Below are 16,154 nucleotides of genomic sequence, written 5' to 3' on the forward strand. Positions count from 1 at the left end.
AAGTTATTAATATGGAAGAGAGCCTTATCTTAACCTAAAGTTATTAATATGGACGTGAGCCTTATTAAACCTAAAGTTATTAATTTATCTTAGCTTATCTTAACCCGCAGTGTTTTATCAGTGACCATTCAAGGATGGTCCGGATACTGTAGTAATGACGACATTGTACCAGCAGGTGGTGCTACGCCACGGTGTGAACTATGAATGAAGGGTCTTCCTACAATGAAGGAACTATAGTTCGTTAGCATCGCAGCGGATGGAACTGGAGGATGAATGCTGGAGTGATGCGGCTCATTCATTATGCAACAAGAAAGAATGAAAGAAAGAAAGACTATATATCGAGACGAATAACAGTCTATAAGTCCACAGTAATGATCCATAATGTATGAATGATGGATCAGGGTTTAGGGGTCAGGATCTTTAGAGTACAGGTCGGGACAGCTATAGGCTTTTATAGGGCTCAGAATAAAATGATGGACTTAGACTGTTATTCGTCTCAACTGTAGGGAGGAGAACTTTAAACACATCTTTATCCGATACTGAATATTCTTGAGAGGAATTTATATTTGTCCAACAGTGACTGCAAGCATAATAATATTAATAATAATAATAAATATAGGGCCTAATAAAAAATGTAATTTGTCCAAAAGTGACTGCATAAAAAATATAAATAATAATGAAATACTGCTATTTGTCCCAAAGTGACTGAAAATAATCAATAATATTAATAGTAATAATAATTCTAATGATAATAATAAGGGTAATAATATAATGATAATAATAAAAAGTAATAGGGCATAAAAATGTGCCCCAAAGTGACTGAAATAATAGTAATAATAAAATACTATGCTGCTATTTGTGTCATAAAAGCTTTATACTCTATGTATGTGTATAACATGTATATAACTGTATGCAATAATGTGACACACAGAGCTGTTTTACACAATGCACCCCCCCCGGCTCCAACTGTATATAGGCTACTGTACTTTACCCATTCAACCGTTTTTTACTATATCTTAGCACTCGCTTTGGGCAACAATGTGTAAAACGTTGTGTTTTCTCAACAAAAAAAAGATTGAATGAATGCAATGCGTGGCGGAGGGATCTGATAAAACGTCTAGACAGGATAGAGAGAGAGAGGAAGGAAACAGCAGCTGACCAGAGAGAGAGAGAGAGAGAGAGAGAGAGAGGATAATGTGAACTCAACTCACAACAACAACATTAACAGCTAAGCTCAGTTAGCTCTGCAGAGCTTACAGTCAGTCCGTCAGTCAGTCGGTCAGTCAGTCAGTCGGTCGGTCAGTCAGTCAGTCAGTCGGTCAGCAGGTGGACTCTTATTGTTATTATTATTATTACAGCAACTTAACGAAAACACATTAAAATCACACAGAACGCAACGAGAGATTATACTGGAGCATGGAGAGGAAGAGGTAGGGGTGTGTGTGTGTGTGTGTGTGTGTGTACGTGTGTGTGTGTGTACTGTGTGTGTGAGTGAGAGAGAGTGTGAGAGAGAGAGTGTGTGTGTGTGTGTGAGGGAGAGAGTGTGTTGAGTGTGTGTGTGTGAGAGAGAGAGAGAGAGAGAGAGAGTGTGTGAGTGTGTGGGGTAAGGAGTTGTTGCAGAAAGTAAGTTTTCTTGGAGCGCACACACACACACACACGCTCTAATGTGTTAAATATTCTATGTTGTTAATTAATTGAATACACAGACAGCACCACAATGGAAACATTCACGTCCACGGGACTTTTTGTGTGTGTGTGTGTGTGTGTGTGTGTTATCCCTTTAGCGCAAATGTTGTACTGTAACAGTAACACACACACACACACACACACACACACACCATGCTGTTTCTGCAGCTGGCTAAAGTTAATGAACCGTAGCACGTTAGCATGCATGATTAGCAACGCAACACAACACAACAATTAAACACACACATCTATCCTCGTCGGAACTATATAGTTCTCTGTGCAGATTAAATAAAACTATAAACTATCTTTATTTGAAGAGTCAGAGGGTGCAGTTTAGAAGTATTATAGAACACGGCCAGGAATGACATGAATAATATTGTGTTTTTTGTATTAACGCTATTAAAGCTATGATGCTGTGATGCAGCCTCGGCTGCTGCTGCTAGCCTGCATGCTAACAAGGAGAGGAGGATGCATTATATTTAGGCTAATGTTCATTAGCTAGCTCGACTGGTTACCAAAGTTTCTCACGTCGAGGACCCCCAGATTGACACCCCTTAGCCCCGCGCGGACCCCCCCATTTGAAGAGACAATGCCAGGGACCCCTCATGAGAGGAGGTTTTCACAGCCCTCTATAGCAGAGATTAGGACCCCCCAGTTTGACATGCATTAGTTATACGGACCCCCCATTTAATGGCATTTCTATATCTGGGAGACCCCCGATTTATATTGTAAAAATCAATGTTAATTTAACTTTGAGAGTGTACAGATGGAACCAAATGGACCACTAGAGTTACAGACGCATAAGGGTCCATTTGGTTCCAAACTATCATTTATCTGGGGACTCCCTGGGGGTCCCCAGACCCCACACCTTGGGGACCTGCAGTGACATTGGAGAGCCAGTGGAGTGGATGCATTATTAGGGCTAATGTTAATTAGCTAGCTGAGTTTCATTGTTGACCCAAATCACCATGATGTGATTATGCAGACTGTAGGGACACTGTGTGCTGAGGACACACACACACACACACACACACACACACACACACACACACACACGACACATGACCCTATGCACTGGAAATAGACACACACAAGAGTTCATGATGATGATTGTTAAAGTCTAAATTATTTGTGTGTGTGTGTGTGTGTGTGTGTGTTTATTTAATGTAAAACATTTGGGCTAAAAGGATAAAACTAAAATGACTTGTTTCCATTGTCGTGCTGCTCTGCTGTGTATTCAATTAATCAACAGCATAGCATATTAACACATTATTGCATGTCCTTGACAAATATACAACTACATTTCTGTTATTTACATTCATATTCACACTAATGTTGCAGCAGTTGATTAGACAGGTTTAACTAACTAATGTTGCAGCAGTTGATTAGACAGGTTTAACTAACTAATGTTGCAGCAGTTGATTAGACAGGTCAACATAACTAATGTTGCAGCAGTTGATTAGACAGGTCAACATAACTAATGTTGCAGCAGTTGATTAGACAGGTCAACATAACTAATGTTGCAGCAGTTGATTAGACAGGTCAACATAACTAATGTTGCAGCAGTTGATTAGACAGGTTTAACTAACTAATGTTGCAGCAGTTGATTAGACAGGTTTAACTAACTAATGTTGCAGCAGTTGATTAGACAGGTCAACATAACTAATGTTGCAGCAGTTGATTAGACAGGTCAACATAACTAATGTTGCAGCAGTTGATTAGACAGGTCAACATAACTAATGTTGCAGCAGTTGATTAGACAGGTTTAACTAACTAATGTTGCAGCAGTTGATTAGACAGGTTTAACTAACTAATGTTGCAGCAGTTGATTAGACAGGTTTAACTAACTAATGTTGCAGCAGTTGATTAGACAGGTTTAACTAACTAATGTTGCAGCAGTTGATTAGACAGGTCAACATAACTAATGTTGCAGCAGTTGATTAGACAGGTCAACATAACTAATTTTGCAGCAGTTGATTAGACAGCTTAACATAACTAACTAATGTTGCAGCAGTTGATTAGACAGCTTAACATAACTAACTAATGTTGCAGCAGTTGATTAGACAGCTTAACATAACTAACGTTGAGTATAAAACTTGCGTCCAATATAGCATCTAATCCTTGGTAAGGATTGTGTATGTCTTGTATGAGATGTGTTGTCAAACAGCACATTCTAGGTAAATAGCGCTCTTATTTTACATTCCACTGACCAGCTCGCCAGCCACGTTCAGGTGTTGTGTTCATAGACGGTCGGTCGTGTCACCTATAGTCTCAAACAAGCACCTGGCCGGTCGGGCTAACCTGAAAGCAAACTCCAGCTGCCCGGAAGTTTAATTTACCGGCCAGGGGCAGGCGGGCAACGCTTAACCCATTCTGGACGGGAACCCCTCTTGGTGTTTTGACCATTATTTTATACTTTAGCTATTGAAAAATAGCAGATCTACAAGCTCGTAGTGCGGCACCGAGTGCCGCGCTACGAGCTTGTAGATATGCTATATTTTTTTGAAATCGTGCAAATGTGGCGCAAATCTTTGAATATATATTCTTTCGTTTTTAACTAAAATCTTTGCATCTGGGGGGGTTCCTGGGACAACATATTTTGAGATGGGGGTCGGCGAATACAGATAATTCTGGGTGTCCTACATGAAAAAGTTTGAGCACTGGCACCGACATAGAAACATAGGTTTTTCAGAAAACTGTTTTAGAAGACTTTTTTTAATCAGTCCAAAATGGGTGGTCCGTGGCTCAAAAAAACTAAACTCATAATATACTAGAACTGCACTCTGTCGAGTGCATACTTGTTGTTGCAAGCAGAGCGTGCAAGTTCTTTCGACCGTTATAAACTGTCACTTTTGATGCGTATGCACCGTCCCAGCAAATTGTGCCTGATACGGCAGTGGTGCCAGATTACATACATGTATACACAGGAGCATTACCTTTAATCCTCCCAACACTAAAACATATCGTCATTACGTCACTATCGAAAACCAATTACACTCTGGCATTGGGTCCTTTAATCCACATATTTCTTACGTCATCATTGAGAGCTAGTTATACATTATACACACCATGTAATCTGGTCCCAGCAAATCAGGCACAATTTGCTGGGACTGTGCATATGCATACGAGTCCCGGGCGAAACTATTACTTGCGCAAGTAATAATGTACCTTGCTAATAAATATCTATCTTCTCCCCACAGCCCCCCCACCAAGCGCTTCTTGAGTAAGCCTCAGATGGTCCGCTGCAGCCTGGGGGTGACCGCGGGGGGTGACCTGCACTCCATGGACCCCCACCGTGGCGGGGGCGGGACCATGGACCCCCAACACCGCGGCGGGGGCGGGACCATCATGGACCCCCACCGCGCCGGAGCCATGGACCCCCGGGGGGCCGGGGGCCGCATGCTGCTCACCAAGGTGCAGCGCAACAGGCACAAGCATCGCTACGACAACAACAACCACCACATCAAGGTGAGTGATTCTGATTGGACCATGTGTGATTTACAATGTCAGTGATTGGACCATGTGTGATACAATGTCAGTATCAAGGTGAGTGATTGGACCATGTGTGACACAATGTCAATCATGCTTTTATTCATGTGCTACTGCACCGCCGCGTCCCAAACACTGGAGTTGGGATCCATTTGTGGCTCGGGAGTCGGGGAACAATCTTTATGTGTCACGACTTTAGTAAAAATGGACGATTTGGGAGTGAGTCTGAGTTGTGACTGCACTGGGGAGTTCATTCCACGCTCCAGAGAACAACAGATGCAGGACTTACTTAAGTCATTTTACAGGTTGGTTGCATGATGAAAATGGCAGATCCAACAAGCTCACAATGCGTCACAGCGCGACAGATGCGTTGTGAGCATGCAGATCGGCTATTTTCAGCAAGTTTAAAAACAGTAATTATGACGGCATTAAGGTCCGCCAAAACACATTTAAGTCGACTAAATCAACTGTAGATTTAGTCGACTAAAGTCTTATGATATTTAGGGTCGACTAAAACTAGACTAGTGTGTAATAACCTTAACACTAAACCATTCCAGAATGTCTAGGTCTGTCACAGAGATTCAAAGCAATATTATACTATATATCTGATGCCACAGAAATGGTATAATGGGATCAACGAGGGAGTCATTTGGAGTTAAAATCTGTGATGGATTGTAGGATCTCTTTAAAGTTTAAAGGATACATTTAGAGAGAACGATTCAGGGATTCAGCACCTGGCCAATCAGCACCTGACTTGACCACGCTCACAGAGGTCACGTGATGCACTAGTAAGTTAGTCGTCCATCTCTGTTCTCTGCAGTGTTGGATCTGTAACTAACGGCATTATAAACATTAACATTAAACATGACATCCATGCTATTGCATGAAGCCATGATGGTAACACCCTAGATGGTACAGAGGTACAATGATCCACTGAGTGTTAAAGTGCTCCAGGACAGCCTCGCCTATACTTCGCCGCTGGACGGCCGGTGTTCGGGGCGAACGACACCATCATACGTCTACTGACACAGTAACAACTACTGACACAGTAATCAGTGTAACTGTGTTGTTTACGTATTTGTGTTGACACAGTAATCAGTGTAACTGTGTTCTTTACGTCTTTTTGTTGTTTACTATTGACACAGTAATCAGTTTAACATGTTCTTTACGTCTTTTTGTTGAAGGCCAAGCCTGACTTGAACACGACGCTGCCGGTGAGACAGACGGCGTCCATCTTTAAACAACCGGTTACCAAGGTAACCAACCACCCCAACAACAAGGTGAAGATCGACCCGCACAAGACCGTCGACCAACCCAGACAGGTGAGTCCAATTAAAGACACTAGACCTGTACGTGCCCGTCGCAGTCGGCCAACCGGCCTACTTGGGAACGATGCAACTTGGGAACCTAATGATATACGTTGTCATAGCCAGGGCTGCACATGAGCGGTGCGCCAGTGCACATGCGTTGTCAAAATTCATAATGCGCTGTCAATCAAGCACCGGGAAGCGCTTCTGCGTACCAACAGCTGGGGCCGCCCAGAATGATTATTATGGCCAGAATACCCACTAGTAAATTCTGTGGCGAGAGCATTTCCCACCGACTGCCACTCAAAGTAGCTACTACTGGCCAATCACAGCACGTCTTGCACAAGTGCACTGGCCATTGTGGCCAATCACAGCGCGTCCTTATACTCAAACGAGGGAGGATTCCATGCTGCTCACTACTGGGAGGAGGAGGGCGGTTGACAGGAGGAGTTTACTACTGAGAAAACCTGACATTAATGTTTCGGCTTCTCCGTTTCAGACGTGGAGCGAACTAAAAAGTCTAAGTTGTAAAAGGGCATGCTTTGGATGCTTTGCACTCTTCCCATTCGCCGCTGTGCTTGTGTTTGTTTTCCGGGTGCTGGAGCAAGTTGCCCGTGTGCGATGCCGTCTCACAGCCTAGGCACCGGCCACCGACTTTTTACGGGTACAGGTTTTGGGAGGAGTGCAAAGCATTGCGGACTGGCACTGCTGCTGCACAACATGAAGCTTATCAACATGACAACCGCGTGTCCCGACATACTGTCCCTTATTATCGTAAAGTCGGGTTAGTGTACACTGTTTATTTTGCACCGAGGAGCCATGTGTGTCTGACTCTGTCTTGACTCTGTGTTGACTGTGTGTACAAATACATCGCCTCGGCTAAAAACAAAAGGGAAGCCTGACGTATGCTTCGCCGTATGACGTGTCGTATGTTAAACAAATAGCTGATCTGCAAGCTCACAACGTGTCGTTGTGAGCTAGTAGATCGGCTATTAAAAAAAAAAAAAAAAAAGAAGTATCTAAATATTGCTTTGATGCTCATTGCGAACGCAGTGATTGCGAACGCAGTGAGCCACTTACTATGACAGCAAGGGCTGAATGTCTGTGTGTCTGTGTGTCTGTCTGTCTGTCCCACTGTTATACCACCCGCCCGCCACCAGAGGGCGCAGCTGTAGCACACACACACACAGGGCGCAGCTGTAGCACACACACACACACACACACACACACAACCACACACACACGAGCTGCGTTCGCTTCCCGCGTTTGCGCGTCTTACTTGTATTATCCTTAGGAAGTATTAAGAATTTTGTATTAGAATAGGGCTGGAATACACATGGACCTATAGCTGCAATTTGCAACTCTAGATACCTTTTAAATATTGGGATGAATCTAGAGTTGCAATACTCTCCATTGACTCCCCCCCCCCCAGTCCCCACTTATCCAATAAATATCGTTTTGCTATAAGTTATGCATCCCTCTTTTATCCATCCGGCGAGACGGGTCGCCGCATTTTAGGAGCACCAATAACTCCTCCAGGTGCTCCTCTGAGTACTAGACCAAAAAACTTGTGTGCAGCCATGCCATGGTCATAGCACCCGTTTTAACTGTCAGCCGGTGTCCCACATGGAGATCTGTGTATGTGCCTGTGCCCACTGGCAGAGCCTGATTGGTTGAGTCTAGTGAAGTTCTGGCATCATTGTAAATATGGCTCTTCAATAATCAGTTCTGTGAACGGCATCAGCAGTAGAACATGCATGCGTCAGTGACGTAAATAGGTTTTACATGTAATGAGTCCCAGGATGCAGGGGTGGTCTTTTAGAGATGAGTCCCAGGATGCAGGGATGGTCTTTTAGAGATGAGTCCCAGGATGCAGGGATGGTCTTTTAGAGATGAGTCCCAGGATGCAGGGATGGTCTTTTAGAGATGAGTCCCAGGATGCAGGGATGGTCTTTTAGGTCACATTCACACCAGAGAGCTTTGCTGCGATTTAAAACGAATCCTGCTGCGCATTTTCAGAAAGTGCACTTTGGCAGGTGTGAATTAAGGCTCATTCGAATCCTAATGCGTATCAAAGAACCGCATTATACTCCGAGCAAAAACGGGGGTTTCGCTTCGCTTCCAATCACACTTGATTACGATTCGGTGCAGGTGTGAATGCAATCCGCAGTAAATTAAGCTAAGTGGCGGTTGAGGAGCTGAACACAGTTGGAGACGGAGAAGGCATATTTTACGCAGCGCAAAGATGTCCCGTTACCGTGGATAGACGTGGTCGAATGAGGAGACTGAAGCCCTGATCGAAATGAGGACGAGTAGCCTACATTAATAGTATTATAGCCTACAGAATACTCTGTCTGTGCGTGCCGTAAACATGGAGTACTGTCACTGTGTGGGGACTAGTGGGGAGTAGGAACTTTCATCTCAATAATAAACGTGTAAACATTTTGCGCTGCTGTCTGTTATATCAGTGCGCTCGACAGCGCTGTGCCTCCATGCCCAAAAGAACAGTGCGTGGCTGCGTGCGTATAGTGAGAGGGCGAGAGAGAGAGAGAGAGGGGGGTGTCCAGTTCCAGATGGCACGATACACATGCACGTTATGAGTATAATTTTATCACCATAGATTTCACTGTTAGGCTAGTTTATGAATGGAACACATTGATAAAGGTCCCCCCTGCTGCGTTTCCAATTGCTGCGGATGACAGTGTGAAGGCAAACCCCAATTTCTCCGCCCATACGCATCAAGTCTACCGAAGTATTAGGTGGGAATGTGACCTTAAAGATGAGTCCCAGGATGCAGGGATGGTCTTTTAGATGATTCCCAGGGACATTTGATGAGTCCCACTTCAACAACTTTAGGAGTCATATTTTGCCATTTTTACAAATGAAGGAAGAAATTATTATTATAACTAAAGCTAGCAAAATAAACTAGAATAAAAAACAGTACAGTAGTGCATCCCGTGGATGCAGAAGTTGTTGTTTTATTGCTTTCCTTAACTATAAACTGCGTTTTGGGATGCAAAATGCAATCTCTGATGCATATGAAGAGCTGTCTTCACTGTGTGTTTTTCCTGTCTCCAGCATGGCCGATAATTAATAATTAGTTTTGTTTGCTTTTTGTTGTTTTGTTGCAGCTGTTTTGGGAGAGGAAGCTGAGTGGTCTGAGTGCGTTCGACATCGCCGAGGAGCTGGTGAAGACCATGGAGCTGCCCAAAGGATTACAGGGTATTTATACTTTATTAGAGTACTTTATACTCTGAAAGATTACAGGGTATTTATACTTTATTAGAGTACTTTATTCTCTAAAAGATTACAGGGTATTTATACTTTATTCGTACAGACTAGAGTACTTTATACTCAGTCCAGTGTTTGCTACATTGAATTCGGCTCAGGCAGTCTGCGGTTGGCTCTGTGTCCACTGTCCAGCAGGGGGCAGTATAAGGGTTTAAAAGATTTCTTTCTGAAAAAGCCTATGTTTTTATGTCAGTCGTTCCCAAACATTTTGTTCTATGGACCCCCCCCCCCCCCCCCCCCAGAAGCAAAGATTTTAGTTAAAAACGTTCCCTCTGAAAGAATATATATATTCAAAGATTTCCACCACATTTTAATTTTCTTTTAAAAAATAGATCTGCTATTTTTTGAAAGAAAATTCAAATGTGGTGGAAATCTTTGAATATTTTTCAATAGATCAAGTTTAAAATAATGGTTAACCCATTCTGACCGGGCACCCATTTTGGTGTCAGCATCATGTTATGCTTTAGCTATTTAAAAATAGCAGATCTACAAGCTCATATCGCGCGATACGAGCTTGTAGGTCTGCTATTTTTGAAAAATCGAAGAGCGACTGACATTTTTAGAATCTGATCTCAGGTCAGAATGGGTTCATCAGACCAGTGTGTGTCTGGCGGAAACCTCGTATGAATCTGATCTCAGGTCAGAATGGGTTAATCAGACCAGTGTGTGTCCAGCGGAAACCTCGTATGAATCTGATCTCAGGTCAGAATGGGTTAAAACACCAAAAAGGGGTGTGATGTGTCCCCCATTACCTGTCATTAGATGATGCAAAAACATCAAGCAGCGAGAGTCCTAACAAAAACAATGATGCCGAGACCATATCACCCCAGTTTTAGCCTCCTTGCACTGGCTCACGGTTGTTGTTTTTACAATAGATTTTAAAGTTATTTTACTTGTTTACAAAGCTTTTAATGGCCTCGCCCCCCCCACCTATCTTCAGGACTGCTTGCCCAGGTATGTCCCTCCAAACCGCCCCCTTAGGTTCGCCACTGCTGGCCTGCTTGAAAAGCAAGAAAAAATGGCATTGAAAGAATATGGCGAAGCAGCGTTCTCCTTCCACGGGCCGACCGCCTATAATAAACATCCAGCACCTTAGACTGGCACCCTCCTTAGATGTTTTTAAAACTCAGCTTAAAGAAACACTTCACCACTTTTCAACCTATCTTCATATAATAGGTCCTCACTAATGATCATGAAAAAATGGCACGATTTTTTTCTACTCAGTCTGTGTCTCATATATAGGAGGGCTGTGGGCAGTTTAGAAACCGTCTTCCAGTGACATCATCATTAGGCAGATTTCTTTTTAAACAATATTTTTTTACAAGAATATTTAGATTTTCATTATCGTGAGAACGATGGCTTCCATTTTCACATTGCAACTTTTCAGGACTAGAAAGCCTGCAGTTTCTATTAGCTTGTATTCCCCATCGATGATGTCACTGGAAGACGGTTTCTGAACTGCCCACAGCCCTCCTATGAGACACAGACCGAGTAGAAAAAAATTGCACCATTTTACCATGATTATTAGTGAGGACCTATTATATGAAGATAGGTTGAAAAGTGGTGAAGTGGTCCTTTAAGACCAATTTTTTTTACTCTAGCATTTGGCTGAATCCTTTGATTTAAATTATTTGTTGACTCACTTGTTTTTATGCATTTTTGATGTCGTTTGGTGTTTTTTTGCATTTTTCTTTGTACTTTGATTGTGCCTTGATTGTTATGTTGTTTGATATTTTTTATACTTTGTTTGTCTTGTAAAGCACTTTGCGCTGCACTCGTGTCATGAAAAGTGCTCTATAAATAAAGTTTATTATTGTCTCCACCAGGCCGAAAAACAAGTTTTTGCATGCCAAATTTTGCACACACACTCCCTGGATGCCAACGATGAACCTCTGCCCCAAAATTTCCAGAACGGCCTGTTATAGCGCCACCAGGAGGCCGCTTTGTGCAAAACAAGTTTTTGCACAGTACACCTACAGATTTTGTCCAAACATCGCGCAAATTGGTACACAGTCTCTCTAGAGCCATTCAACGAAACAGGTCTTTCAGATTTCTCAGACTCCATCCTGATTGGTTAAGATTGGCTTCCAAAGTTCACAGGAGTGCTCAGTTTCAAACAAAATGCTGCAAATCATGAACACATCGCGTGATTTCCGTGAAATTGTGCACCCACATTCCCACTAGGCCGAGGACGAAATGCCACATGAACAATTTCAACTCAGCCTCAAGGTGGCACTATAACTGGCCGAAAAGTGTTTTTACCTCTAATTTACTTTTGTTGCCCTTTTATCCAACCACCAGATGAAGGCAAGCTGCAATGTCCTACATTCCTATCCTGGTGGAGACCTGTGCCCAGAAGGGCACTTTTTCTAGTTATTATTATTATTAGTGGTCCCTGATTGTGCTCCTCCTCCTCCTCCTCATGGTCCTCCTCCTTCTCCTCATGGTTGTCGTCTCCAGGTGTGGGCCCAGTGTGCACGGACAAGACGCTGCTGTCGGCCATCGCCAGCGCGCTCCACACCAGCCCCACGCCGGTCACGGGCCAGCTGACCGCCGCCGTGGAGAAGAACCCCGGCGTCTGGCTGAACACCGCCCAGCCGCTCTGCAAGGCCTTCATGGTCACAGACGACGACATCAGGTCAGAGACCCGCTGTTTTTGGCAGCAATTTTAGTTTTAGTCATATAGTCTTTTGAATAGTTTTCCTTTCAGTTTTAGTCACATTTTAGTCACCAGGAATGTCTTGGTGTTAGTCTAGTTTTAGTCGACTAAATATCATAAGATTTTAGTCGACTAAGCTGATTTAGTCGACTAAAGTGTATTTTGGCGGGCCTTGGTGCCGTTGTAATGACTGATTTTACACTTGCTGAAAATATCAGATCTACAATCTAGATCTGCTATTTTCAGCACGCAACCAAGTGTAGAATGACTTATACTGGATCTCTTGTCCACTAGTCCCTTCCTAACATTTTAGTCTAGTTTTTATTTGTTGACGATATTGTCAGTATATTTAGTCTTAGTTTTAGTCACCATAGCATAGTTTTTATTTAGTTTCCATTTAGTTTTCTTCAGTGGAAAAAGGTAGTCGACGAACATTTTTCGTTTTAGTCGACGAAAACAACACTGGTCAAGATTTTGCCTCAATTTAGCCTCGGTATTTTGTTATCGGAATGTTATTGACCACAATTTCCATGCTGTATTGATGTGTCTGTACCATTAGGAGAGATGACAGGCAAACATTGATCAAAATAACAGTTCTTCGACATTCTCTAATTGTGTAGACTTCTTGTACAATAATAATAATGATAATAGCACCTTTCATGACATGAAATGCAGCTCAAAGTGCTTTACAGAGCAATGGAGAAAGAAAGAAAAGAAAAGCACAAGAAGCAAACAAGAGCAGTAATGCAATACAGTGAGGACATGAATAACAGAAGATCAATTAAAAGCAAGGGTGTAGAAGTGGGTCTTGAGCTGTGCTTTAAAAATGTCTCCAGAAGCTGCCTGTCGAAGGTACAGTGGGAGTTTGTTCCACGCCGTCGGCCCCTAGAAGCAAAAAGCTGCTTCCCCGTATTTTCCACCATGGCCCGTAGCACTTGCCCTAGCCTAGCCCCTTAGATGGCACTTTATGTAGACTTAGATAGTATTTTAAACAGACTTATAGCTCGTTACGTAGACAGCGCTAGAATTCCATTTTATGTAGTCATAGCACTTTATAGTACACATGTATATTGTATAATATATAATATAGTATAGTATGTATAGTTGAAATAGATACTCCACTGTTACGTTCTTAGTTTATACACGATTCATGATAACTACTTTTTATATTATGTGATGTGTTGCCATGCTTTTGTTTTTGCTTAATGTAAGTCGCTCTGGATCAAGAGCGTCTGCTAAATGCCTAAATTGTACCCTTTGACACACGCAGAAGCTTCTGTGAAGCACCGGAGTACCGTACCGTACCATACCATACCATCTTTATTTCTATAGCACATTTAAATAACAACAAGTTGTACCAAAGTGCTTTACAATAAAATAATAAAAATCACAACTTCATTTAAAAAACAAACAACATACAGTACACAGTGTCACTTTCAACTTCAAAAGCTCATACTATGCTTGGAAAAGCCAAAGAATAAAAATACGTCTTGAGGCGTGATTTAAACACCTGAAGGGTGTGGGGGCCTGTCTTATGTGCAGAGGCAGCTCATTCCAGAGCTTATGGGAGCTGCGACTGCAAAAGCCCGGTTCCCTCTGAGCTTCAGCCTTGATTTAGGCACCACCAGGAGAAGCTGGACCTCAGAGGACCTGAGGGTCCTTGTGGGAACATAAGGTTTGAGCAGTTCAGAGAGATAAATGGGTGCCAAACCATTTAAACATTTAAACATTTAAAAACCAAAAGAGCAGAAGCTTGCCCTCTCTTGAGAGCATTCGGCCTCAGGACTAGAGCCTGAAGAGCACGTCCGTCTACCTTCTCTATGTTTCTATGTGTCTTAACTCTCTTTTCTTGTGTGTGTGTCTCCAGGAAACAGGAGGACCTTGTCCATAACGTCAGGAGACGACTAGAGGAGGCTCTGATGGCGGACATGTTGGCTCACATGGAGAAGAGCAACGCGGCGGACATGTTGGCTCAAATGGAGGACGGCAGCGCTGCGGCGGACATGTTGGATCTTCACACGGAGAAAAGCAGCGCTGCGGACACGTTGGATCACGTGGAGAAAAGCAGCAGCGCGGCGGACATGTTGGACACGGAGGACGCCGCAGACACGGAGGACCTCCGAAGCACGCCCGAGGACAAGATGGAGACACGCGGCGACAACGGCGACTTATAGCCAAAGTAAAGAATAAACGTTATTTATATACAGCATCTTTCAACCACGTAAAAATGCAGCGCAAGCTAGTGCTGCTGTGCAAGGTAGAAAAGAGAAAAATGTAAAATAGCATTAAAACAAGCAAAAGCAGAGTAACGTTATGACAATAGTAAAGAACATAAAAAATGTCAGCAAAACAGGCAGAACAGTGTGAGTACATGAATAAGAACAGAGAGAGGTTTTAAAAGCTCAGCTAAAAGCAAGAGTGAAAAGGTGGGTTTTTGAGCCGCTGACGTGCATTCCAGGCTGTCGGCACGTAGAAGCAGAAAGCTGCTTCAACGTATTTTCTAGATGCCATTTTTGTAGGCACTTGGAGCAGGCCAGCAGTGGAGGGGTGTGTGGTTCTTTGTCCTTTCTATTAGTAACGCCCGACGCCCAGGACGAAGTATTGTCCAAAAGACGAAGTTTATCGATCAGAACACGGATCGCGTCGCTCCACAGCCTGGGAGCGCCTGTTGTGCAATCCTCGATGTTGCGCAAAAGAGTGAGACGTCATCGAAAAACTCCCTCCCCCGTTTAGCCGACGACAACGGAAAATCTTAAAACATGAATAACTTGCGATCTAAATCGCCCTGTCTAATTATAAAAAAAAACATCCTGTGTTAGACGGCCCTCCGTTGTCCAGTCGCTAGTCGCGATAGATTTATTCTCACCTTCCGTTGTTGTCGATCGCATCGATAGTGTTGTGGCTATTGTTAGCGGCTACACACACATTCATCACACACACATACGTCACATAAATAACCCTTAACTTAACTATAATGTAATGGATTAAATAACCCCGGGCAATTAAGGTGGTTTAACCACAAGGCCACTGAGCTTGTGTGACCGAAGTGAGTCTAAATTATGCGACGTCTTGGTGCCTTTCCGTTAGTGGTGTCATGTCGGCGTTTCTTTATTTATTTAACGTTGTTCCACTTTTGTTCCAACGTTCTCCCAACAGTACCACCAGGGTGGCATTAGGAGCTGGCTGCCAGCCACGCCACGGACTCCAACCATGATGGCTCTACCACCAACAGAACCATGGCTCTACCACCAACAGAACCATGGCTATACCACCACCAGAACCATGGCTCTACCACCACCAGAACCAGAACCATGGCTCTACCACCAACAGAACCATGGCTCTACCACCAACAGAACCATGGCTATACCACCACCAGAACCATGGCTCTACCACCAACAGAACCATGGCTCTACCACCAACAGAACCATGTCTCTACCACCACCAGAACCACAGTTCTACCACCACCAGAACCACAGCTCTACCACCACCAGATCACAGATCTATAGTTCTACCACCAACAAAACTCCACAGATCCATAGTTCTACCACCACCAGAACCACAGTTCTACCACCACCAGAACCATAGTTCTACCACCACCAGAACCATAGTTCTACCACCACCAGAACCATAGTTCTACCACCACCAGAACCATGGCTCTACCACCAACGGAACCAGCGTTATTGCTGACCAATGTGCTACTTTGACCTTAGATGCTAAGAAAG

General features: G+C 43.4%; 2 protein-coding genes across 2 annotated transcripts in view; both read left to right on the top strand.

Annotated features, from left to right (window-relative positions):
- The window catches only part of uqcr11 (ubiquinol-cytochrome c reductase, complex III subunit XI), a 332,601-nt gene that overhangs the window by 7,359 nt on the left and 309,088 nt on the right, over positions 1 to 16,154 (top strand). The gene's annotated exons all lie outside the window — the stretch shown is intronic.
- LOC310870155 (methyl-CpG-binding domain protein 3-like) lies at positions 1,172 to 16,130 on the top strand. The gene is made up of 8 exons (XM_083781232.1): positions 1,172 to 1,286; positions 1,327 to 1,430; positions 4,887 to 5,154; positions 6,360 to 6,497; positions 9,614 to 9,704; positions 12,234 to 12,411; positions 14,300 to 14,611; positions 15,589 to 16,130. The coding sequence occupies exons 2-7, from the start codon at positions 1,417 to 1,419 to the stop codon at positions 14,604 to 14,606; spliced, it is 996 nt and encodes a 331-aa protein (XP_083637358.1). The 5' UTR covers positions 1,172 to 1,286; positions 1,327 to 1,416; the 3' UTR covers positions 14,607 to 14,611; positions 15,589 to 16,130.

This window comes from Protomyctophum parallelum, assembly GCF_964188405.1.
Source record: "Protomyctophum parallelum genome assembly, chromosome: 14".
Taxonomy (NCBI): Eukaryota; Metazoa; Chordata; class Actinopteri; order Myctophiformes; family Myctophidae; genus Protomyctophum; species Protomyctophum parallelum.

Coding starts and splice junctions, on each gene's coding strand:
- LOC310870155 (XM_083781232.1), top strand. Junction 5,155..6,359: donor ACAACAACCACCACATCAAG/GTGAGTGATTCT, acceptor TTTTTGTTGAAG/GCCAAGCCTGACTTGAACAC. Junction 6,498..9,613: donor CCGTCGACCAACCCAGACAG/GTGAGTCCAATT, acceptor GTTTTGTTGCAG/CTGTTTTGGGAGAGGAAGCT.